Source organism: Mytilus galloprovincialis, chromosome 1 (genome assembly GCF_965363235.1).
Source record: "Mytilus galloprovincialis chromosome 1, xbMytGall1.hap1.1, whole genome shotgun sequence".
Classification (NCBI taxonomy): Eukaryota; Metazoa; Mollusca; class Bivalvia; order Mytilida; family Mytilidae; genus Mytilus; species Mytilus galloprovincialis.
The window spans coordinates 131,007,451-131,033,252 of NC_134838.1; the positions used below are offsets into that span (position 1 = coordinate 131,007,451).

The window sequence follows — 25,802 nt, forward strand, 5'->3', positions numbered from 1 at the left end:
CAACAAAAAAGAGCACAAACAAAAGCAAACACAGTGATAAGTGCACGATTAACAAATTCAAAGAGGAAATTGTTGAGATATACCAAACAAAACAAACGAAAACAGGTGAACGGAAATACCAGCTAAAGGCTCCCGTCAACCTGTTTCGCATACGGAAAATTACAAAAAAAAAAAAAAAAAAAAAAAATACATCTTCCGTCAATTGTAAGTTACAAAACTGAGGTTGTAAGCAAGTTATATCCATCTGTTTCACTAGAAGATTATTCTAAATTAAAAAAGATACCATAATCATATTAAACATAAAACATAAAAAAATTAAATATCTTCCGACCAAATTAAACAGTAACTAGGTAAAGAAAGATGTGGTGTGAGTGCCGATGAGACAACTCGCCATCCAAATAACAACTTATAAAGGTAAACCATTATAGGTCAATGTACGGCCTTCAACACGGAGCTTTGGCTAGTATACTAACACGTTAGCGATAAATGTATATCCAATTGCTTAAAGAAACATCTTGTAGTCTTCTCTTGGTTTTCAAGCATGTTTCGTCTGTCATATTTTCAATATTTTCTATAGTTTTCGACATCATTTTATATTGACCGGTAGACCTTCGGAAACGATTGCTTTCCCCTGCACAATTGCAATTTTAGTGGTATTTTTAGTATTGCCATATTAGCATGAAGTTAAGCTAGCAAGTCAACCTACCATTTTTCTTAAAATGTCGTGCACCAAGTAAGACTATTGTTATCTACAGTCCGCTTCTATTTATGTTGGCGTTTGCCTTTGTTGTGGTTCAGTGTTTCTGTTGTTCCGTTATTTCCCTCTTATAGTTGACGTGTCTTTTTCGGTTCAAGAGTGATTTGTTTTTGCTTAATCGAATTATGATTATTGAGAAGGGATATACTATTTTTGCTTTATTTGTCGTTAAAACAGTTGCTGTGAAACAGATGTGTTCCAAAAATTATTCTTCTGAAATAATGACTTCCCATAAGAACAGCAAATATCTATTGTTGTCAAAATCATACATCGTGTAAACGTCGAGTATTAATGCCAAGAGGAATAACTCTAACGATAAAAACAAATTAAATATAACTTTGTTCTAATAGAATTTAGTTTTGCATATTGCCTTATTGCCAATTATACTCATCAGTCAAATAGATTCCCACGTAAGTTCATTATGAGAAATGTTACTTAATTCAAAATTTAATATATATTCAATTAGTCCAGTGATACTAAGATTTAACCTCAAACTAATTGCAACAGAAAATGTTTTAGTTCTAATCTATAGCATTATGCCCTTTATATACATAGAAAAAAGTCCCATAAAATCTAACTTGAGGAAAACAAAAAATATGCATTTTTAATTTCCTATGGAAATTAACATTGTAAGGGGAGATAACTGAGTCTTTTTTGTCAGTTTTTTGTTGTTTTTCTTAAAGAAATTTTTTTTCGTGAATTTTTAATTAAAGAAATTGCAAATTTGAAGCTTTGTGACCATTTCAAAAAAATAATGTGAAAATTTGGTATTGTTTATATATGTATATTATGATTGATTGATTGTTGGTTGCTTTACGCCGCATTAGCACAAAAAGGCTATATCGCGGCGATGTATATTATGTTTTAAGATAAGGACTACGGTTTCAAATTGTTTTGGTTTATATAACCTGACATTACGTACTTCATAAACTAACTACTTCAATAACCAAGAATCAATCTCACTCGATGAAAATTGTTTGTGTTAGTTATTGCTTTCTTGTTTTGACTCTTTTGGTTATACAGTTTCTGCTGTATTGACACACCTTTTGATTACACAGTTTCCTCTCTAATGACTCATGGTGTCGTCTTTTTGATGGTGATGGTTATACATATATTCCTTTAGTATCCTTCCACACCTTTTGTGTTTATTTCTCTAATCATAGGCATAAATACAATATTCATAAAACGAGAAACCTATTTGAATGAATCCCTTTCTGAAGACATGACAAGAGGTATCAGTTATAGCAATCCAGAGGACGACACACGGACAAAAAGTGCAAAAACATAGACAAGTGCATAGAAAAACAAAACATCAACAAAAAAGAGCACAAACAAAAGCAAACACAGTGATAAGTGCACGATTAACAAATTCAACGAGGAAATTGTTGAGATATACCAAACAAAACAAACGAAAAAACGAAAACAGGTGAATGGAAAAACCAGCTAAAGGCTCCCGTCAACCTGTTTCGCATACGGAAAATTACAAAAAAAAAATAAAAAAAAAAAATACATCTTCCGTCAATTGTAAGTCACAAAACTGAGGTTGTAAGCAAGTTAGATCAATCTGTTTCACTAGAAGATTATTCTAAACTAAAAAAAATACCATAATCATATTAAACATAAAACATAAAAAAAAGAAATATCCTCCGACCAAATTAAACAGTAACTAGGTAAAGAAAGATGTGGTGTGAGTGCCAATGAGACAACTCGCCATCCAAATAACAACTTATAAAAGTAAACCATTATAGGTCAATGTACGGCCTTCAACACTGAGCTTTGACAAGTAAACTAACACGTCAGCGATAAATGTATATCCAATTGCTTAAAGGAAACATCTTGTAGTCTTCTCTTGGTTTTCAAGCATGTTTCGTCTGTCATATATTCAATATTTTCTATAGTTTTCGACATCATTTTATATTGACCGGTAGACCTTCGGAAACGATTGCTTTCCCCTGCACAATTGCAATTTTAGTGGTATTTTTAGCATTGCCATATAAGCATGAAGTTAAGCTAGCAATTCAACCTACCATTTTTCTTAAAATGTCGTGCACCAAGTAAGACTATTGTTATCTACAGTCCGCTTCTATTTATGTTGGCGTTTGCCTTTGTTGTGGTTCAGTGTTTCTGTTGTTCCGTTATTTCCCTCTTTAATATAGTTGACGTGTCTTTTTCGGTTCAAGAGTGATTTGTTTTTGCTTAATCGAATTATGATTATTGAGAAGGGATTTACTAATTTTGCTTTATTTGTCGTTAAAACAGTTGCTGTGAAACAGATGTGTTCGAAAAATGATCTTCTGAAATAATGACTTCCCAAAAGAACAGCAAATATCTATTGTTGTCAAAATCATACATCGTGTAAACGTCGAGTATTAATGCCAAGAGGAATAACTCTAACGATAAAAAACAAATTAAATATAACTTTGTTCTTATAGAATTTAGTTTTGCATATTGCCTTATTGCCAATTATACTCATCAGTCATGCAGATTCCCACGTAAAATTATTATGAGAAATGTTACTTAATTCAAAATTTAATATATATTCAATTAGTCCAGTGAAACTAAGATTTAACCTCAAACTAATTGCGACAGAAAATGTTTTAGTTCTAATCTATAGCATTATGCCCTTTATATACATAGAAAAAAGTCCCATAAAATCTAACTTGAGGAAAACAAAAAATATGCATTTTTAATTTCCTATGGATTTCCTATGGAAACTAACATTGTAAGGGGAGATAACTGAGTCTTTTTTATCAGTTTTTTGTTGTTTTTCTTAAAATATTTTTTTCGTGCATTTTTAATAAAAGAAATTGCAAATTTGAAGCTTTGTGAACATTTCGAAAAAATAATGTGAAAATTTGGTATTGTTTATATATGTATATTATGATTGATTGATTGTTGGTTGCTTTACGCCGCATTAGCACAAAAAGGCTATATCGCGGCGATGTATATTATGTTTTAAGATAAGGACTACGGTTTCAAATTGTTTCGGTTTATATAACCTGACATTACGTACTTTATAAACTAACTACTTCCAATAACCAAGAATCAATATATATAGCACAAAAAGGCTATATTGCGGCGATGTATATTATGTTTTTTCAGCAACTTACTTATCTAAAGAAGCTTTTAACCACAAAAAGAAGAATACATGTTTAATTGTTTTTATTAAATTTGAGATTCTTTACCTTGACATGTTGAAAAATTCAATAAATGGTCAACTAATGAATTACGAAATCTAGATTATAGCTTGATAAAAGATATGAAAACACTTTACAGTTGTTTGTTATACTCTAAAGACCGCTAAAAAGTCAAGAATCAATACATCCTGATGAATAGAAGCGGTAAAGTTATAATTTTGTATCAATTTTTATTGATATTTCTGCCTTTTTTTGCAAGAGCTATCTCCCTTTTCAATGCAAATCTGCATAGGAATTTTAAATGGTGATTTTTTAAGTCTTCCTCAAATTAGATTTTATGGGACTTTTTTCTGTGTATATTTGGGGTATAATGCTGAAGATTAAAACTTAAAAATCTTCTGTTGCAATTACTTTCGGGTTAGAGTCAAATTTATGCTAGATTGACTGGACTAAATTGATTGCAATTGCTTTTAGGAATTCTCAACATTATCTTTATAAAATGGTCGTTAGATTTTACTTCGAAGCAAAAGAGTGAATGCTCGTCAACAAGTTCATCTGTTACTAGAAAATTGGTTTTAAAACTAAGGCATAGGTCTTATATAACCAACCAGTTATCGATACGTCTTTTTTTCTCTCACCAGAAATTTTGCAACAAATAGAAATTTGAAGTATGAAATGCAAATTGCAGCGTTTAAAACCAAATCTCAATATGAATTCAAATCTTAAGACATAATATCATTTGCCAGTGTTTCGACTCACATGAAGTAAAAGATGAATTTTGATTTATACCTGTATTTCATACTATTAATATGTGTATATATATATATTACAAAACGGATGCCTATTGACATCTATATGACGTAGGTTTAGATTACACAATAGATGACCATGGACATCCATATGACGGTGGTTTAGATTACACAATAGATGACCATTGACATCTATATGACGTAGGTTTAGATTACACAATAGATGACCATTGCCATCTATATGACGATGGTTTAGATTACACAATAGATGACCATGGACATCCATATGACGGTGGTTTAGATTACACAATAGATGACCATTGACATCTATATGACGTAGGTTTAGATTACAGAATAGATGGCCATTGACATCTATTTGACGGTGGTTTAGATTACACAATAGATGACCATTGGCATCTATATGACGATGGTTTAGTTACACAATAGATGACCATGGACATCTATATGACGGTGGTTTAGATTACACAATACTGTAACAACACCTACTGGAAATGTTTTCTTCACTTTGAAAAAAAGCAATAAGGATTAATTTTGATTGAAAAAATGAAATCACGTTAATTTTTGTTTTTCTTTTAGTGAATATTCTATTCAAACCAAATCGCTTGTAACATTTAATCGAATAATAATGATAGATTGTTTTGCCCATGTTGAATAACGTTTTTGAAATTTGATTTTCGCTCATCACGAATAATTCTTATTGAATACATATTCCTGTGTCATGCTTTTTTCCTAGTCTAACAACGACGCCATAGACAACAATTCATCTACACACGGGTTACCTGATGGCACTTGTATGTTGATTGTTGGCGGGAGGGGTAGTTGTAAAGACCCTGTTAAAATATTTTATGAATCACTTTTTTTTATGGAAATCATGGGTAACGAATTGAATAAAATTTGTAAGATACCTGTCTTTCTTCATAGAACATTGACAAAGTGTATTTAAAGTTAAGAGCAGTTCTTAGATTTCAGAATAAAACATAACTTAAAATAAGTCATAAATAGTTTCACAAATATAATGTATCATGCAATATTCATTCATACGACAAGAAACTAAAAAGTATTAAATAATTAAATGTCCACTATATTTGACTACTTAAATTGAAAGTATCAATAAAATGTGCATGCATTTTCAAACGTGCCACCATACAATTACAGAAAAATAATGTAATAAATGTGAACATTTTAAATTGACTCCTGATATATTAACACCACATTAGCGCGCACTGATCAATTATCTTCAAACGTCCGAGGTGTTATATAGTAAAAGAATACCTGTTCTACTTTTCTGTATGCCAGTCGGTACTGCTCCATCAACAGACAAAAAGCTTTTACCGAGTGACGCTGATTTATCGTCCTTTGATTTGCCATTTTGCATATTCAAAGACCCCCTAAAAGTAAAGAAGCATTCAAACTGATTTAACTGTAACCTTCGCTTTAACTGATATATTTTTCTTGTTCTGTTTTACAATTGACCCAGTTGACATCTTAATATGCTTTTTATGAGTTTAAATGTTCCTCAATGGTCTTTCTTTCTCTTTTAGATACGTTTAGAATAGTTTTCTTTTTCTCAGGCATTTAGCGCACTGCCAGAATATTTTTTTTATTATCATTTTTGAGGTTTATTAAGACAAACATGACTTCACAAACTTGTTTTTTTGCTGGTGGGCTGTCATTCCACTTTCCTAAAATCAGTTCAATTCTGATATTTTAGCTGGACACTTCTAGTATTTTTTTCCACGAAAAGAAAAGAGTTAAAATTTCCTTCAAATCAAAGTCATGCTTTTAACTTAATTTTAAAAACCAATCAATTCATAAATTGTGTTTACCTTTGTGTTGGGGGCGATCCCGATTCTTGTTTCATTTTATTCCTTCTTTCCCGATCTATCTGTTCTAGCATTTCCCGTAATACTTCCATTAAAGCACTAAACTGAAACATTTATGAAGATTGTCAGTGTTTCCAAACTTGAAAGAAACATATGTTTTATTAAAAAAAAAAAAAACCACAAAAAATACAACCCCTTAAAAAAGAACTAAATGCAAAATGTAATTTTAAGCTTTGACTCCAAATCCTGTACAGAAAAGCTTTTATTTATGTCCTCCATTACAATACCTCTAAATCTCAGCTTGACGTAGAACGCAGTGTCGTCCACTGATTTCGCTGTGTACTAGTTGAATTCGAATCGGCATATTCGACCACACTGTTCATAATAAAACTCATAAATTGTGGCGATGATATGTTTCGGTGATCTGACATAGAAATGCAAAGAACGCTTTTCTTGAAAATGAACCACAAGGAGAGTACCATCATTGTACGTAAGTCTGGCGCTTATGTTGCCAAAAACAAATGTCGACAAAGTACGACAAATTGACGGCAGTCCGTTCGAAGAAAAAAGACAAAAAGTACCAAACTCCGAGGAAAATTCAAAATGGAAAGTCAAATGACAAAATCGAAAGCCCATACACATCAAACTAATGAATTACAATGGTCTTATTCCTGACTTGGTAAAACTATTTTCTTATGTAGAAAAGATGAATTAAACCTAGTTTCAAAACAACATTAATTTTGTCACCGTTGCGTCGGTTAAATTTTGTGAAAAAGTACCTTTTCTGTACTTCTGTTTTAAAAGTGATAAAGATATTTGGTTTGAAACACTTTATAAAGACGAATTGTGATACGTGGTCGATTTTTAGAGCGGTTTGATACTTTCTTTTTCGTGAAACTTTGAAATATTGTGACTACAGAGATGATTGACGATCAGGGTTATTCCGGGTACTTTGCACGACATCAGTACTTAAACCCACTGGATATATATACTATCTTTTCGACATTTATGCCTTGGTTGACAGATAGTGGGATGCTTTGGTGAGTTTAACGTTTAACTTACAAATTCGTCAGTAAGACCTGAATTGATAGTTTTTGTTTGGTGCTATTTCAAAGTGTAACGTACTTGTTCCATAGTAAGGCATGGATGGACAATATATGAATCGTACCTGTTCCATAGTTAGACCTGGATTGACAGTTTGAGGAATTAATGGTGGCATCACTTTAGTTGCTATCAAGTTATGTGTTAATCCAAACTTTCTGTCACTCAACAGGTGCTTATAAATACCTGGAATAGACAACATTTACAGTTAGTATATGTATTGATGTGAGACGACATAATACAAACCATCGTCGTAATATGATAACACTTGCCTTGGCAAGTCATTGATGATATATGAACTAACTAAAAAGAACAGTGCATTTGATTTAGAACACGTTTTTTTTTAGAAGTATTTCACAAAATTTATAACAAATGTCATTAAAGTCATAAGAAACCTCAAATCAAAAAAAAAATGCATGTTTTTTATTACTCAATGGATAGTTTTCATTATAAAACTTATGTACATATACTTTTTTCTGAAGAAAATTCTTTAATTTATTCATATTTAGAAGAAGTTTACTTTTTTTTAAACTACTTCCTGGAAGGAAGCAATTTCCCCGACATATTTCCCATATGCAAAGTGACCTCAGTGTGAACCATCTCGTAAAAATTCGGTGATCACAATATGTATGGATGTCCTTAAAATAAACTATTATCTAAATTTACATGTTAAACACGTGCTCAATTTCCATGTTTTTTGTTGATTTTTTGTTGATTGTTGACAAACAGGTGACAATCGTTAAACTTCGGCTTCAAAACACGAACTTTAATTACCTGCCATATTTTCACAACAAAACTGACCGATTGAAAAAATAAATTGACAGTTATACGAAATTTACACGAAAAAAATGATAAATTCGTGCACAGAAGACTAAGTTTATGATGTTTGTATGCATTGGTTCAAGAATTGGAAGAACATTATTTTTCACCGATCACTCATTTCTTATGACTTTAAGGCAATCTCGATTTCTATGCTAGTACTAGCTACTGGGATCACACTGGTGTCTAATCAACGATACTTATGATATAAAATGTGAGTATTTACCCACAATTCTGTGTCAATGAGACATTAGTCCTATACGAACTAAAATATAACAAAGAACAAAAGGCGGTGACTATTATGTCCTCAACACTGTAATACAATAATAGAACCAATGTCTACACTTGACTGTAGATTAGTGTAATATACGAACAGATATAAGACAAAGTTGGTCTGTTTAAATTATTAACCGACAACTGTGACTCAATATATATATATATATATAAATTGATCATTCGATAATATTCAAACAGATATAAGAAAAAGTTGGTCCGATTAAAGTATTAACTGACAATTGTGATTCAAAATATATCGAAATTTATCATTCGTTAACATACAAACAGATAAAAGACAAAGTGGTCTGTTTAAATTATCAACCGACAATAGTGACTCAATATATATATAAATTGATCAATCGGTAACATACAAACAGATATAAGACAAAGTTGGTTTGTTAAAAGTATTTACCGACAATTGTGATAACAATACTAGCATCCTGGCACTGACTCTCAGTCAACAAAGGTAAAACTTCATCTAAAATGGTCATCTTGTCCAAGCTGTCTAAAACATGGTCTATACAAGACAGTGCATTTATCTTCACCTGAAATATAACAAAACCTGTCTAAAACATGGTCTATACAAACAGAGCATTTATCTTCACCTGAAACATTACAAAACCTGTATAAAACATGGTTAATACAAGACAGTGCATTTATCTTCAACTGAAATATTACAAAACCTGTCAAAACAATCTGTATAAGTTCGTCAAAACATCATTTTAAAGATTGTCAGATCATTGATAATAACTTTGAAAGATTCTTCCTACAATTTATTAGAAATTGGATAATGGTAACATTAAAATGCTATTTTGTTGTAAATTCTCCATACACTGCTATACACATGGTTTCTTTTGTTGAACATATATATTCTTGGTTCACCGTTATAATGTAAATCAGCAATAATCTTGAACTAGTATCGCACGATTTCTGATGAATCCACGTGCACAGTATACATGGGAAGTTATATTTTTCCTGAAAGTATTAAGACCATAAAGAAACTAAGGATGATAGAAACAACCTTGAATGTTTGTTAAAGAGTTAATCAAGTTAAAAGTGCTCACCCTAACATTAGTTGCCTTGTAAAACAGAGCTTTAGCTCTTGGTAAAACCAACATCTTCATAAAGCTGTCATCCAGGTATTCTTTAACCATACCTATAGCGTTTAATGCTGCTTCCTACAACACATACATATTAAGCGTTTACACTAAAACAAATCAAAGCTGTCAACCATATATTCCTTGATCATACCTATTGCATTTAATGCTGCTTCCTACAAAACATAAATATTCAGGGTATACGCTAAAACCATGTGCGTTTATGTCCTTTCCTAGATAAGAATGGTCAAGGAACTGAACTGCTGTTTCGGTGAAAATTATGCCAGCTTTAATCTCAACTTGATCAAATTTAATAAAAAAAAAAGTCCTTACAAATAATAGTTGATTCCCATTCATTTGTTGTGTTTGAGCTTTTTGTTTTAGTAACTTAATAAGGGATGTTCCGTTTAGAATTTTCCTTGGAGTTTGATATTTTTTTTATTTTTCCATAAAAAATGCACGGAATCAAAACAAGTTGGGTAAACAACAATGCAATATCGTTCATTTGGTCTGAAATTTAAAATTTCTGATAAGTACTGATTATCAGGTTGTCTGCAAATTGTAAATTATGATATTTTACAATATGAATATGATGAAAATCTTTTTATCGATTTATCGGAATGTATAAGCGTAGCTTGTATGATAAAAAAACAAGTGTGTTTCTTCGATTCATCAAACCGGAACATGACTTGGTAAGTTTTGTTTAAACATTTCAACGTCGATTAATTCATTATAGGTGACCTTCTGCTGTTGTCTGCTCTATGGTTGGGTTGTTGTCTCTTTGGCACATTCCCCATTTTCATTCTCAATTTTATTATGCCATCAGTGATGTGTTCTTGTATATATCTTTACTCTCATCACCAAATACATTAACTAAAAGTTATTTAGGCTTGCTCAAATTATCTGACGTCACACAACCTTAATATTAAATTCTAGTAAGATCTAAACAAAATGATACAGACATTGGGAACACCGATAAACTAAAATAACCTGCTGATATGAAGACGTTGACACAAAGCTAAATATATAACTTACCTGTGCTTGTATAGACGTCGATTCCAGACAGTTGAACACTAACGGAATAATCTCTGATCGAATTTCCTCAATAGGACTTTTATTCAAGATTATATCTAATCGATTTAGAATATTAACAGTAGCCTAGAAAATAAAACATATTAGAAATCATATATACACCTCTTATGATACACAACCTATATATCAATTTACGATTCCACGAATTCATTTAAAGCATATACCATTGAAACAAATCATATTCGTTTAATCCTCACGACTTTATATGGAAAAAGGTACATTTCAAACAGTCAATTATCTAAAAAAAAATAAAAATAAAATGAAGCAACAACTTATATTAACCTAGGTCAGACACTCGGTATTTTATTACGAAATAAAAATAACTTATGAAATATTTAATTGCAATTTATTTTAGAATAATCTCTATAGAGAACATATTGAATTGTATTAATCCTAACCAAAACTAAAAATCAAGCAAACTGAAATTTCATTCTTGATTTAATCCTTCGTGGAAAGATAAAATAAAAGGGGTATTGTAATAAAACGCATTTAACTAACTGAGACTCTGAGTTCAACATCGTTTTGCTAGCACGGGTGTGAGGTCCGTTTACCTTTTTGTCATTTTTGTAATGTTTTTATTTCTCTCCTTTTTTTACTGATGAGTTTTAATTTTCCCTTTTCAGTAATTAATCATAAAATAGGCAATTTACCTGTACAGGTTTAGGCATATTGATAACATCTCTGAACACAGTTAATATGTGACCACAGTACTCATCTTTGGAAGCATTATCAATCATGGCGATGAAAGGTATTAAAGCACTGGTAACAGAGTCTGCCATAGAACACTCAAGGCATAATATAGGAAACACATTTCGGTATAAAATTTTCTGAAAAAAAAAAAACATATGAAAAAGTATTGTCTATTTCCATTCTCAATTCTATAATATCAAAACGGATACAGAAAACCCGGAAAAACCGAAGATGGAAAAAAAACAATATGTTTGACAAATTTTTTTTTAAATAATGATTTCGATTTCGCGATGGTTACGTCAAATGTGCTCTGGTTACGTCAAATGTTTCAACTGACTGCTTTACACTTTTATTGAAATGAATAATGACGTACTACTCAATATGTGAATCATCAATAATTGCACTCATCGATATGCTTCTTATCGATAGTGTACTCTCCAATGTGTTTTTTATCGGGAATGTACTCTTCAATATGTAGCTCATATATATATTGTATTTTTCAATATGTTACTCATCGATAATGTACTCCTCAATATGTTCATTTATGTTGTCATATCTTGTTTTATTATACATTTCCGTTTTTTTAAACTTAAGTATGAAGGTATTTAATTGAAATTCAGAACTTTTTAGGATATGGGTCATGACTGAAGAGTTATGTTATATGTGGCACGGTAGTATTTGCATTCCAGAATTTAGGTTGCTCTTTTGTGTACCCTACTTAGGTAAATGTATCTAAACAGAGTGATTGGACAAAAAATACAGTATCAAATGAACATACTTTCCCAAACTGAGGGATGAATTAGGTGTAGAAAAATATGAAATAATTTTACATACAGATGAAAATGAATTTTTGCGAATTTTTTAAAATTTTGTATTCACTGCACCATAAAATACCTAAAAGTACTAGTGGCCTTAGGTTTTTAAAAATAACCAAAAAAGTAAACGGTCATGATACATATTCAAATTCATTTCTAAATAGTAAAATGAAAGTACTTCAGGTAACTGTGAATGTAGAATTTTTTGCAGTGTTAGAAAGTGGTGAAAATTCTAAAAAGGCTATCATTATCCCTTATGAGCCAGAAAATACTACCGTGCCACCTTAAGGGGGATATATATTTTTACACTAAATCGATAAAGGAACTTTTTTTACCTATGCAATTTGTAAGTTTATCAATAAAAAGTTGATTAAGTGCAACTATGATAAAAACCAGCCTTAAATTCCACCCCTGAGAGTAAAAATTGCTGATTCAGCAAATTTTGACTGATGTGTAGGTAATAATGTAAAAATTTACCTAGAAAATAGAACTTCATTATTTTTATGTAACTTGCAAAATATTTTTAATTATAAATGCTCGCTTTAACTTTTCGCAGTGTCTGACACATATGCAACCACTGAAATTTGAGACGCGACATTCTTCGGTTGCATGTACATCCTATTATTTTCACCGAAATAAATAAATTTCAAATTTCTTATTTTTTTCAACACAAGTACAGCTATACTAGTTTTCTTGAGGTTTAATTTGTAGTTCTGATGTAACATGACACCAGTAGGAGCTTTTGGGGAACCAGTAAGTGGTTAAGGGGTCCTTACTTATTCATTTAGCTATCATATTGGTCTGAAATAGAGATAGAAATAGGGGTTTCTGTACATTGACTAGACATTATTTTTGACAAAGAATGTATTTATGATGCTATATCAGCAAGATTAAATGGTTTATTCATTTTCCATGCAAATACCATTAGTTGTTAACATTTTTTGACAGTAAAAAGCACAATAAAGGCAAATTAATTATGTAAGGGGACATACTTTAACTTAATGCATACATGAGAAATAGACAAACAGCCAACTTAGAGATGTATTCTAGTACATGTATTGTCAAACAGATTTTGGAATAATAGTTAACTGCAATCTAAAGACTCTTGTTGTATTGCCCTCATAATCTGGAAATGTTTAAAGTAATATAAGGCATGCTGTAAAATGTGGAATGGACTTTAATATCAGTTTTCATGATTTGGTGCTTAAGCTGTTTCTTTTAGTCAGATTAACCATAAACAGAGTTGGCAATCGAATAATTCCTCCTGAATCATCATGTTTGACTTCTGTGTTGATTTGAGACATCATATATTTGGGTTTTGTTCACTCCTTAAGTAAAAATGGTAAAATGAAAAAAAAAGTGAAAATCTGCCAGATGGGGTAGGGATGTAATGTTTCATTTGTTTTGGTAAGAAATGAGTGCAGACTAGTATTCTTCATTGTAATATGTTCCAAAGTAAGAAGTCTATGAATCATAGGTGTCATAACTGGTTTCAAGTTTGTTATGTCTTGGTTAAGGTTGCACGGTAGTATTTGCATTCCAGAATTTAGGTTGCTCTTTTGTGTACCCTACTTAAGTAAATGTATCTAAACAGGGTGATTGGACAAAAAATACAGTATCAATTGAACATACTTTCCCAAACAGAGGAATGAATTAGGTGTAGAAAAATATGAAATAATTTTACATACAGATGAAAATGAATTTTTGCGATTTTTTTTAAATTTTGTATTCACTGCACCATAAAATACCTAAAAGTATTAGTGGCCTTAGGTTTTTAAAAATAACAAAAAAATGATACATATTCAAATTCATTTCTGAATAGTAAAATGAAAGTACTTCAGTTAAGTGTGAATGTAGAATTTTTTGCAGTGGTAGAAAGTGGTGAAAATTCTAAAAAGGCTATCATTATCGCTTATGGGCCAGGAAATACTACCGTGCCACCTATAGTATGTCCGAAGGCGAAATTTGTGTTGTTATCACTCAAGAAAGGATTATTTCTGTTTAAGGGAGATATTTATTCCGTGATTTGATGTCGATAACTCTAGCACAAATAAACGAGTCTCCTTGTCGTCTAAAATATAAAATATATCCGCCTTGGTTATAAGAATACTCGACAAATTGAAGTATGAATTGATCGTGATAGTTTATAATCATATAGTAACGCTTTGAATTTAGGGAAAATTGTGTTTAACAGTTTCGAGGCTCACATTTATCAAACATAATTGTTTGTGTAGCTCATATTTTACGATAGAAATCCAACAAATAAATTAAAATAAATACAAACCTGAGGGATATCTGGAACAAATACTTACCTTTGGGATATCTGGAAGCACCTGTGCAAGTTGACAATGGACTTCCGCTCTATGAAAAGGGTCCTTCTGTTCTAATGTGTCTAACAGTTGTAGAGTACAAACAACAGGTTCATTGAAGAATTTTATCTGAAAATAAAAGGAGAAAGTTTTACTTGGCAATTGTTATGGAACTCTCGAAACTGTAGTCATTTGTGTAACATTTCACATTAATTGTTTGTCTATTATAACGGCTTCGGCAAATTTCGTGACATACCATCTGGTATTACGGCTGCATTACAAGTAGCAACATTTAGCAACAATAAGTTGTTAGGTCCGTAAGCAGCGACCGTTTGTTTTTCAAGCCATTTGTGGATTTAATGTTTATTAATTGAAATAAAAGTTATTTTCGGTCATTCGTCCTCGTAACCTTGATAAATCATCAAATTATGTTTCAAATTAAATTTCTTTTTATTAACTGCTACTGTACCTGAAACTGTTTTCAAAACTAAGTTAGGAACAAAAACCGCTGTTGACATTAAATTACGCCTTATGCCTCTCTGTTATTAAACAATTTAATTCTAATTCGGAAGCTGCACATTCCATTTGGAGTTTATTGTCTTTCTAGTGTAATAGAGTGAGAGAACCATTTCATTCTAATGCTGTTTGAGTAATTAAAAGACAACGTATCCTATAAAGTTTGTAACTTAATCCTCATAAAGATATCAAATAAATTGCCCTTTTACAAAACTGACGGTGTTAACAAAAGACAAAATGGTATTACATAAAATAACTTGTTAGGAACAAATTAAATAACACGCATAAAATGTTTCAAATACGTTTGTAAAATAACTAATAGTCTGTTGTTGACACATTTTAGTAGGGATAATGTAATAAAACACAGCTTCACGGGTTTACGTTATGATAAGAATTAACAGTGGTATTTGTCATGGCAGTTTAATGTGATTTGATAACAAAAAAGTATCAATAAATGATATATAATAATTTTCAAGTTTTAAGAATAAAAGTATCATTTTCTTTTCTTTGAAAAAAAGAGAGATTATATTTAAGGAGTTTCTAAAATTTGTGAATAATTCAACAGAAACAATCATGGGTTTGCAATCAACACCAAATTCTCCCTATAACATACATATACGACACAAGACAACTTCTGACGAAACTTCTAACTAGATATAGACACGTGACACAAGACAACTACTGACGAGAATTCTGACTTGATACATGCAGACACGTGACACAAGAAAACTACTGACGAAACTTCTAACTTGATACATAAACGTGACACAAGCCAACCACTGACGAGAATTCTCATTAGATGCATACACGTGACACAAGACAACTACTGACGAAACTTCTAACTTGATACAAACACGTGACACAAGACAACTACTAACGAAAATTATAACTTGATATGGGCACGTGACTCAAGACAACAACTGACGATAATTCAAACTTGATAAAGGCACGTCACAAGACAACGACTGACGAGAATTCTAACTTGATACGGGCACGTGACTCACGACAACTACTGACGAGAATTCTAACTTGATACGGGCACGTGACTTAAGAGAACCACTGACGAGAATTCTGGCATCATTCAGGCAAGTGACACAAGACAACCACTGACGAGACTTCTAACTTGATACAGGCACGTGACAAGAGACAACACTGACGAGAATTCTGACATGATACATTTTGCGAACCCATTTCATGTATTTCCGATACAAACAGATTAGGGAAGGGTTGGGATCCCGCTAACATGTTTAACCCCGCAACATTCTGTATGTATGTGCCTGTCCCAAGTCAGGAGCCTGTAATTCAGTGGTTGTCGTTTGTTAATGTGTTACATATTTGTTGTTCGTTCATTTTTATACATAAATTAGACCGTTAGTTTTCTCGTTTGAATAGTTTTACATTGTCATTTTGGGGCCTTTAATAGCTGACTATACGGTATGGGCTTTTTTTTTTAAGGCCATACGGTTCTCTAGAGTTGTTAATTTCTGTGTTATTTTGGTCTCTTATGGACAGTTGTCTCATTGGTAATAATACCACATCTTCTTTTTTTTTTATATATGTCTTCAAAAACTCAAATCAAAACTGATTAAACTTTGTAAATTTATAAAGATCATTAACACAGGTACATATGTGTTCCTGATTAAAATGTATTTGATATATTGTCTTAACAATTGTTTTGTGTGTTCTGTCTTATTGTGAATATTGCAAGTAAATGTCTTCTCTATACCTATGTATATGGTTTATTGAGAATAAAGATATATATGATCGTGTTTGCATCCCGTACATGCCTCAATTGGTGGTCTGGTTGATATTTGTCTCATTGGCAATCATTATACGTCTCTCTTTTTTATTATCTTCTAGACTTCAAGTGATAAACCTTTAGAGTTGTCTTTATAGAAAATAAAAGATTATTTTTCAGATTGGCAGTTTTTCATCGAATTACAACTAAACTAAAGGAATCCGATCTTTGATCTTATAGAGGATTTATTTTCCTGTATGTGACTTCATTGATATTAAGAGTTAATTAAAACACTGCCATAAAGAGATTTGTCTATACTTATTTTGATCCCTTTTCAAAGGTCATATACACTATCAGGAATAAATCTTTCTAGAATTGAATATAATTATGTTGTATCATTAGCATCAATTAAAGGATGCATAAACAGAGTGGGATTTTGTTCCACTTATTTTCATTCTTAGTAACAATCAATTCTATTTTGCAAAGCCATCAGAACCGTTCACCAGAACAGGTGCACCCTGATTCTACTGACATATGACAATGATTGTAGCCGGTAAAATACTTCGTCCATTGAGATACAAACTTTTTCTCGGTAAATACAGATTACCTGACATGCTCCGATATTGTCTTATCCGCGATACCTTTACAATCATTTGTCAAATCTTCACAGAAAACTCGCTTCATTATCGATGCACGCGTGTACATTAATCAACAACGCTTTCATAGACGTATATGTGATGTTATGCATTTGTATTGTTAACCCTTATAAAATTTTCAGAAATTATTTCAAGTAGAAAAATTTCTGCACATAAGTCAGAATGTGCTTGAAAGCTAGGACTTAAATTAACAACACAAATTTTGATACCGGATAATATCTCTTAAGGGGGGGGGGGGGGTATGATCCAATCATAATCTATACACTGTCACAGTTACTCTAATTCTATTCTTCATCATTCAAAGTATACATCACTGAAAGGTCGTTCAGATTAAGAGTTATTTTTTTTCTTTCAAAAATTTGTTACAATGGAAATTATTTTTAATTATTCGTTTCAAAAATGATGAACACAATAGTGGCTAGAAATTGACTTGATGCATACATTGTAGTCCTGTCATGTAATGTTGTCATTTTAATGTTATATTTTATATATATTACCATAATACAATAGGTTTGACTAGCCACAACACCAGGTTTAACGCACTATTTTTTTCTTAAAATGTCCTGTACCAAGTCAGGAAAATGGCCATTGTTATATTATAGTTCGTTTCTGTGTGTGTTGCATTTTAGTGTTTCTGTTGTGCCGTTGTTCTCCTCTTATATTTGATGTGTTTCCCTCAGTTTTAGTTTGTAACCCGGATTTGTTTTTTTCTCAATCGATTTATGAATTTCGAACAGCGGTATATACTACTGTTGCCTTTATTTGGACAACGGTAATGTTTTATGTTTGGAATACCAGACAATAACAATTAATATGAAAGTTATATTGTTTTGTGATTATTTCCTTATATTTATGATTTTTCCATATAGGCATTCAAGTTTGGTTTGAATGCCATTTTTAACTTTAATATAACTTTCCTTTTTTAGAATATATATATATATATATATGATTTCAAACAATCAAGGGATTGACAGCAGCTCTTTAAATGGTAGGCTCAAGTTAACCAAAACGATATTTTCAATTTATCACCATTCTTTAAGGTGGTACCTAACACTACAGGGAGATAACTCTGTAAAGTCAGCTAAACGTTTTAATTACGTTGTGTTGTAAAGGGAATATTAAGCTTCTCAATGATCAAAATTGGTGTTTGTCAAACTGCTATATAACCAGTGTAATTTTTCTGACAAAACGGTTGGTTCAAAATTTTTGAAATTTTTATAGTTTTGTTAAAGGGTCAAAGTAAATACTTTGTCAAAATTTTATGAAAATTAAACGAGACAAATAAATTTTAGTGAAAGTGTTAGGTACCACCTTAAGAAAATTAAGAAAATAAATTTCAAACATGATTTTGTCTTAGTATTACAAATAAAGTTATGTCAGATATTCAGTATATTAAACGTTTAATTCGTGAATGCTTGGCCAATGAAAAGAGGAGAAGATAACTATATGATACAAGTTATTGTTGGCACTTTGAATTAGAAAATTTAAAAGTATTTAAAATTTGCCAAATAACATGTTTCATATGTTTATAAGATATTAGCGTGTTGAATAGCAGTACTAACATCAATGGGTTTAATAACCTATATAAAATATCAGACAAAGAAACTATTCTCTCAAGTCACTGTTTGTTTAGAGCGCATCACAATACCAGAGGTAGTCATATTTCTAATCAGAAAAAATAATTAGATATTTAGGAAATAATAACTAGTATCACAAAATGTATCTTGTTATTGGGTTCGTGTTGTTAAGTCTTTATTGTCCTATGTTGTTTTTTGCTGTTTTTCACTTGGTCGTTTTCGGTTGTTAAGTCTTTATTGTCCTATGTTGTTTTTTGTTGTTTTTTGGTCGTTTTCGGGTTTTTATTTTGCAGTTTGTTATTGTTATATGAGTTAAATTATCTCTTTAATATCTCTTTTTTGTCTGTTCGTTTACTTTAATTGATTTAAACAGAAACCGTGAAGAAGTCTTTGATGTGACTTTCAGATAAAATACAGCAATACAAGCCTGAAGTTTCCTCGCTTCGAGTTTAGCCATGAGTTTATACACCATATTACCACTTATTCATAATGTTTGTAAACGAAGAGTTTGATTCTATTGCGAGAAATTCTCTTTGTAAAAAAAACAAATTATCTCGGTGCGCGAAGTCAGCACTCCAACCGATTGAGCTAAAGAAGTACTACCTACGTATCTACTATGCAAGGGAAGTAAGACCGTCACTCTCCGTCACATCAACAGTCATTATTATTATAGCATTAGGACTCTCATATCACATAACATGGCTGGCTAGATATTGTCTATGACCACCATGCTTTGTTTTTATAATTATGCTTTTTTTTTGATAAATTGTCCTTTATTCACATAAAAAACAGATGCCTTATCGGTATGTTTTTTTTTTTTTTTTTTTTTTTTTTTTTTATTAAATAACAATCTTTATTTTAAAAACATTTGCAATTGTGCATGTTACGTATTACCTCGTTTATCATTGGAACTATGAAGCACCATCGCGGAATTAAATTTGAAACTTAAATTAACCGTACAAAGTCTTTAATTAAGTTAATCTGAACAAGACGTAGAAGGAGTAATTTGTCTTAATTCCCTGGTTGTGATAACACTATTCATCACTTGTAATCAACTTTAACAAGCATATTTCTAACTTTATTTAGAAAATCGATCTTACCGTTCAAACATAATACTGATGAAGTTTGTTTAGACAATCTATAAAGGTGGAACTCTAAGAATAACTTTATAACCACTCTGGTAATTGGTAAACAGTATAAAACAAGTCCATATATAAATGCTGAATATTTCACATGAATATACATACAAGACAGATTGGTAACCGTTTTTGACTGAGGGAACTTTAAAGCATGTTGCGATAAAGGTGTATCATTTTCCATGGTCTATACGAAATGACACTGTCAAGTTAATAAAGAAAATACAGATCTTTTCACAGAAAAAGCTTTTGTCAAACATGACTTTTGTATCCAGGTAAAATGATTGACTTTGATAGAGAACATTGAATTTTGAATTTGAAGCAGTATTGTTTACTATTACAAATATTCAAATTCAGATGTTGGACAACATATATTTCATCGTATAAATACAAACAAGAATTCATTGTGGACTGGAAAAGTCGACTCAATTACGAATTAATTATTTTATGCAGCAATCATCTATTTCTTACTTAACATTTTATTACGAACATTATAGAAATAAGAAGATGTGGTATGATTGTCAATGAGATGTGGTATGATTGTCATTGAGATGTGGTTTGATTCTCAATGAGATTTGGTTTGAATGTCGAGATTGTCAATGAGATTTTGTGTGATTGCCAAAGAGATATAGTATGATAGCCAACGAGATGTGGTATGATAGCCAATGAGATATAGTATGATAGCCAAAGAGATATGGTATGATAGCCAACGAGATGTGGTATGATAGCCAAAGAGATATGGTATGATAGCCAACGAGATATAGTATTATAGCCAAAGAGATGTGGTATGATAGCCAACGAGATGTATGATAGCCAAAGAGATATGATATGATAGCCAATGAGATATAGTATGATAGCCAAAGAGATATGGTATGATAGCCAACGAGATGTGGTATGATAGCCAAAGAGATATGGTATGATAGCCAACGAGATATAGTATGATAGCCAAAGAGATGTGGTATGATAGCCAACGAGATGTGGTATGATAGCCAAAGAGATATGATATGATAGCCAATGAGATATAGTATGATAGCCAAAGAGATGTGGTATGATAGCCAACGAGATGTGGTATGATAGCCAATGAGATGTGGTATGATAGCCAGAGATATGGTATGATAGCCAAAGAGATGTGGTATGATAGCCAACGAAATGTGGTATGATAGCCAATGAGATGTGGTATGATAGCCAATGAGATATGGTTTAAATGTCAAGATTGCCAATGAGATTTTTTGTGATTGCCAAAGAGATGTGGTATAATACCCAAAGAGATGTGGTATATAATAGCCAAAGAGATATGGTATGATTGCCATCGAGATGTTGTATGATTGCCAGGAGATGTGATATGATAGCCAATGAGATATGGTATGATAGCCAAAGAGATGTGGTATTATACCCAAAGAGATGTGGTATGATAGCCAAAGAGATATGATATGATTTCCATTGAGATGTTGTATGATTGCGAGGAGATGTGATATGATAGCCAAAGAGATGTGGTATGATTGCCATTGAGATGTTGTATGATTGCCAGGAGATGTGATATGATAGCCAAAGAGATGTGGTATGATTGCCATTGAGATGTTGTATGATTGCCAGGAGATGTGATATGATAGCCAAAGAGATGTGGTATGATTGCCATTGAGATGTTGTATGATTGCCAGGAGATGTGATATGATAGCCAAAGAGATGTGGTATGATTGCCATTGAGATGTTGTATGATTGCCAGGAGATGTGGTATGATTTTGTAATATTTTGTTATATTGATGAGGAAGTGGCAAATCTATGAATATTTGGTTATATTGAGGAGGATCTTACCATCAAGAACAGTTGAGCTGTTGTGCGTTAGTCGATCATGTGTTGTCTAAAGATACACTTACCAATGTGAAGAGTTGAGCTGTTGGGCTGTTGTGATACACGTGAGCCGATCATATGTTGTCTAAAGATACACTTACCAATGAGAAGAGTTGAGCAGTTGGGCTGTTGTGATTCACGTGAGCCGATCATATGTTGTCTAAAGATACACTTACCAATGAGAAGAGTTGAGCAGTTGGGCTGTTGTGACATACTTGAGCTGATCATGTGTTGTCTGAAGATACACTTACCAATGAGAAGAGTTGAGCAGTTGGGCGATATCTTATGTCTTTATTGATCATTTTCTCCACTGGTTCAACTAACAACAGAGGCATTTGATGAGCTATATCACCAAAACGTTGTGTTAACTATTGAAAAATAAAATTATCAAATGATAATATACCGTTATTAAGCAAGCAGAATTTAATTGAATTAACGAAAGTGCAAAGTTTTGTAGGTTCCAAAAGTTCAAAATCTTTACATATTATCCTCTTCATTTGCTTGAAAGAACCATAAAAATTACTAGATGTTGCTTCACATAGAAGACTTTTGAGAAATATCAAAATATTTAGCTTTTTTATGAAAGAGGAAAGGATACTAGATGTCATAAAGCATTATTTTGGTAATTATTCAAATTGAGAAAGATATCTCTCGCATGAAAATCTCGTCTATGAATGTCCCTTTCAGTCTAGAAGCTCAAAATTTCTTTAAAAGTATTTTGAATTTTCCATTGTTTGATTTCGTGCATTGCAGATGAGACGTTTGTTGTCGAAAAGCACATCTAGTGCTGCAATATCATTTTAGCAATGTTATTACGAATGAGATAACCACAAATAATGAAATATTTACAAACAAAACCAAAAAGTGCGAAGAGAATCTCCCCATTGTAATATGTTTTCATCTTCAGTATGACTTTAAAAAGGTGTTTGAATATTCAAATGTTTTTCTGTGTAATTTTCGTTATATTTTGTACTATTTCTGACCAATAAATCATCTCATTTATGGCAGTTAAAGATGGGCAATAACTGCAATAAGCATCGTAGTGGAATAAGAAAACATGGAAAGGGAACACACCTCTTTGACGATTACCCGGGGATCAGTCTTTCGTAAAAAGAAAGTCGACTCTAATTATTAAGACACATGTCAACCTTAAGGTTAGATAAATTACTTGGTCTAGTTGTTTAAGATACTGCTGACCGTTGTACCCGGCATCTATCACGGCGCTACCACCAGTATATATTGTACATATTAGAATTCCGAGAGAAAACATATCACTAAAATAACTACACGTTTTACAAGTTTGTATTTCTGGTGCAATGTAATTTAAGTCTGGTTGTGCCATTTTGGGAAATTTAGTACTCCACGGATGACATGCTGTCGATTCCTGAAACAGAAATCAATGTAAGATATATCGTTTTTATTATTGTTTCATAAATAAAAGTATTTTAAAACAGAATATGCCATGAATATAAAGTAACAACTCCGTCGGTATCATAGCAATAAATCAATTAATTTCTGAAGATGTCTGTTTTGGTAGGCACATAAATAGTTAGAGTTATTCATTCTAAGTATTAAAGAGAACATAAAAAACATTTTGACTACAGATTTCAATAATGATTTGAGAACAAGCAATAATGTAAGAAAGTGGGCGTTTCTACTGAGACTAATTCAGGTTTATATAAAGAAACATGGATTTCAATGATTAAAGCCTCAGTAAATATCCTGAAAAACACTTATTATCATGTATTAACATGACATGAAAATTGCCAAAATCGATGTGTTTTTAGTACTTCAAACCTACGTCATTTGCTAGCGGCTACAGAGCAAGAAATAATTACAGATCCGATCAATCACCACAGAACCATTAAACGTAAAATTTGTCAACTAAAACATTGATAAATAACAATACTATAGTTAAACACTAAAAATTTAATGCGTTTTATTCTTGTTTTCCAGAAATTCGATTTTATATGCCAAACTATTTAAACATAATCTGATAACATGTTTTTTCCAGTACAGCTAAACTGAGTGTTGAAAAGTACAATAATTATAGTATTCAAAACACGAGCACTGTAAGCGTTCTACTTGATGAGAAGTGTTCGTTTTCTTTGAAATTCATATAGAAAAGCACTCAAAAGAAAAGAGAAATTCAATTCTCAGCGTCTCATTGAGCGAACAAAAAGATCACGTTGTCACATTGTCACAATATTAATGATACATTAATGATTTCTTTTTTTCCCAACATTTTTCTACATCACTTATCCTACAGTGAAATGTGAAGGCATTCAATATTTTGCAATTATTCTAATTTGTTTTTTCTTCCGTAAATGACCAATGAAATTGAAACCTCAATTTGATATTCCATGGGTATTTACTTAACTTCTATCTAAAAAATCTCTCCAGAATGTTTTTTTTATTAAAAGTATTATAATGTGTCGCTAGGTTGCTGTCAACTTAACGCATCTCCTTTAAGATATGGACATACAATATCTCAAATAGATTTTATATTTACACTTTTCATCCTTTCTGTTTTTCTCTTATAAACTAGACTCTGTACTTATTTTTTTCATAGTATTACTTGAAAATTAAGTTTGTTGCAAATCGTGATAAAATACTTTTTCTTTTCTGTGTTATAAATTTTACGATACATAAATCCTAGACTCTATTGAATAAATCCCTTTTTTAACTGTCTCATTTTTGTTGTTGAACACCCGCTTACCTTGCCTTCTCGTATTTTCTCGCTGAATCCAAGTCCCGTTAATTTCCATGTCCCCCTTGTTGTTATCACGATGCTTTGAGGACATACATTTCTGTGGACTAACTGCTCTGTACTATGTAAATAAGATAAGGCTTCTGTGATCTAGGAGAAAAACAAATAGAAAAATTTATTAAAATCATAAGAAACGAGTGACCGGTGAAAAATAATGTTCTTCCAATTCTTGAACCAATGCATACAAACATCATAAACTTAGTCTTCTGTGCACGAATTTATCATTTTTTTCGTGTAAATTACGTATAATCGTCAATTTTTTTTTCAATCGGTCAGTGTTGTTGTGAAAATATGGCAGGTAATTAAAGTTCGTGTTTTGAAGCCGAAGTTTAACGATTGGTACCTGTTTGTCAACAATCGACAAAAAATCAACAACAAAAAAGCACGGAAATCGAGCACGTGTTTAACATGTAAATTCAGATAATAGTTTATTTTAAGGACATCCATGCGTATTGTGATCACCGGATTTTGACGAAATGGGTCACACTGAGGTCACTTTGCATACGGAAAATATGTCGGGGGAGTTATAAAAAAAAACATATGCATTATTTTTTTTGATTTGAGGTTTCTTATGACTTTAAAGGTAAAAACTATTTAATGCATGTTATTCGATTGATATATGTACATATGAAAAGTAGCAGACGCGGAAAACTGATATCATCTAAAAGGTTGAAATTGAAATCCAATGGAACTATGCCGTCTCTTGTGAAGATTTGTCTCATTAGAATTCATACCACATCTTCTTTATTTTTATATCACAACCAGTAGTGAATGAGGTCTTCCAGAACTGCAGACCGGAAGGATAAGTAGTATTATGACATCTGTCTTATTGTCATGTCTTAAAAAAAGAAGTGGGGATAAATACAGGTTCAAAT

General features: G+C 31.7%; 1 protein-coding gene across 3 annotated transcripts in view; it reads right to left on the reverse strand.

The window, feature by feature from the left end:
• LOC143059792 (SCY1-like protein 2) overlaps window positions 1-25,802 on the reverse strand; it is an 88,053-nt gene that overhangs the window by 4,511 nt on the left and 57,740 nt on the right. For 2 of the 3 annotated variants that reach the window (XM_076233357.1, XM_076233369.1), the window contains exons 5-16: window positions 24,877-25,017; window positions 23,326-23,541; window positions 22,409-22,525; window positions 14,690-14,815; window positions 11,523-11,699; window positions 10,816-10,938; window positions 9,748-9,861; window positions 9,096-9,228; window positions 7,656-7,774; window positions 6,491-6,591; window positions 5,937-6,052; window positions 5,444-5,494 (exon numbers count right to left, since the gene is read on the reverse strand). In XM_076233357.1, coding sequence (XP_076089472.1) covers window positions 5,444-5,494; window positions 5,937-6,052; window positions 6,491-6,591; window positions 7,656-7,774; window positions 9,096-9,228; window positions 9,748-9,861; window positions 10,816-10,938; window positions 11,523-11,699; window positions 14,690-14,815; window positions 22,409-22,525; window positions 23,326-23,541; window positions 24,877-25,017 — 1,534 coding nt within the window. The remainder of the gene's footprint in view (window positions 1-5,443; window positions 5,495-5,936; window positions 6,053-6,490; window positions 6,592-7,655; window positions 7,775-9,095; window positions 9,229-9,747; window positions 9,862-10,815; window positions 10,939-11,522; window positions 11,700-14,689; window positions 14,816-22,408; window positions 22,526-23,325; window positions 23,542-24,876; window positions 25,018-25,802) is intronic. The other variant, XM_076233364.1, reaches the window with a different exon arrangement.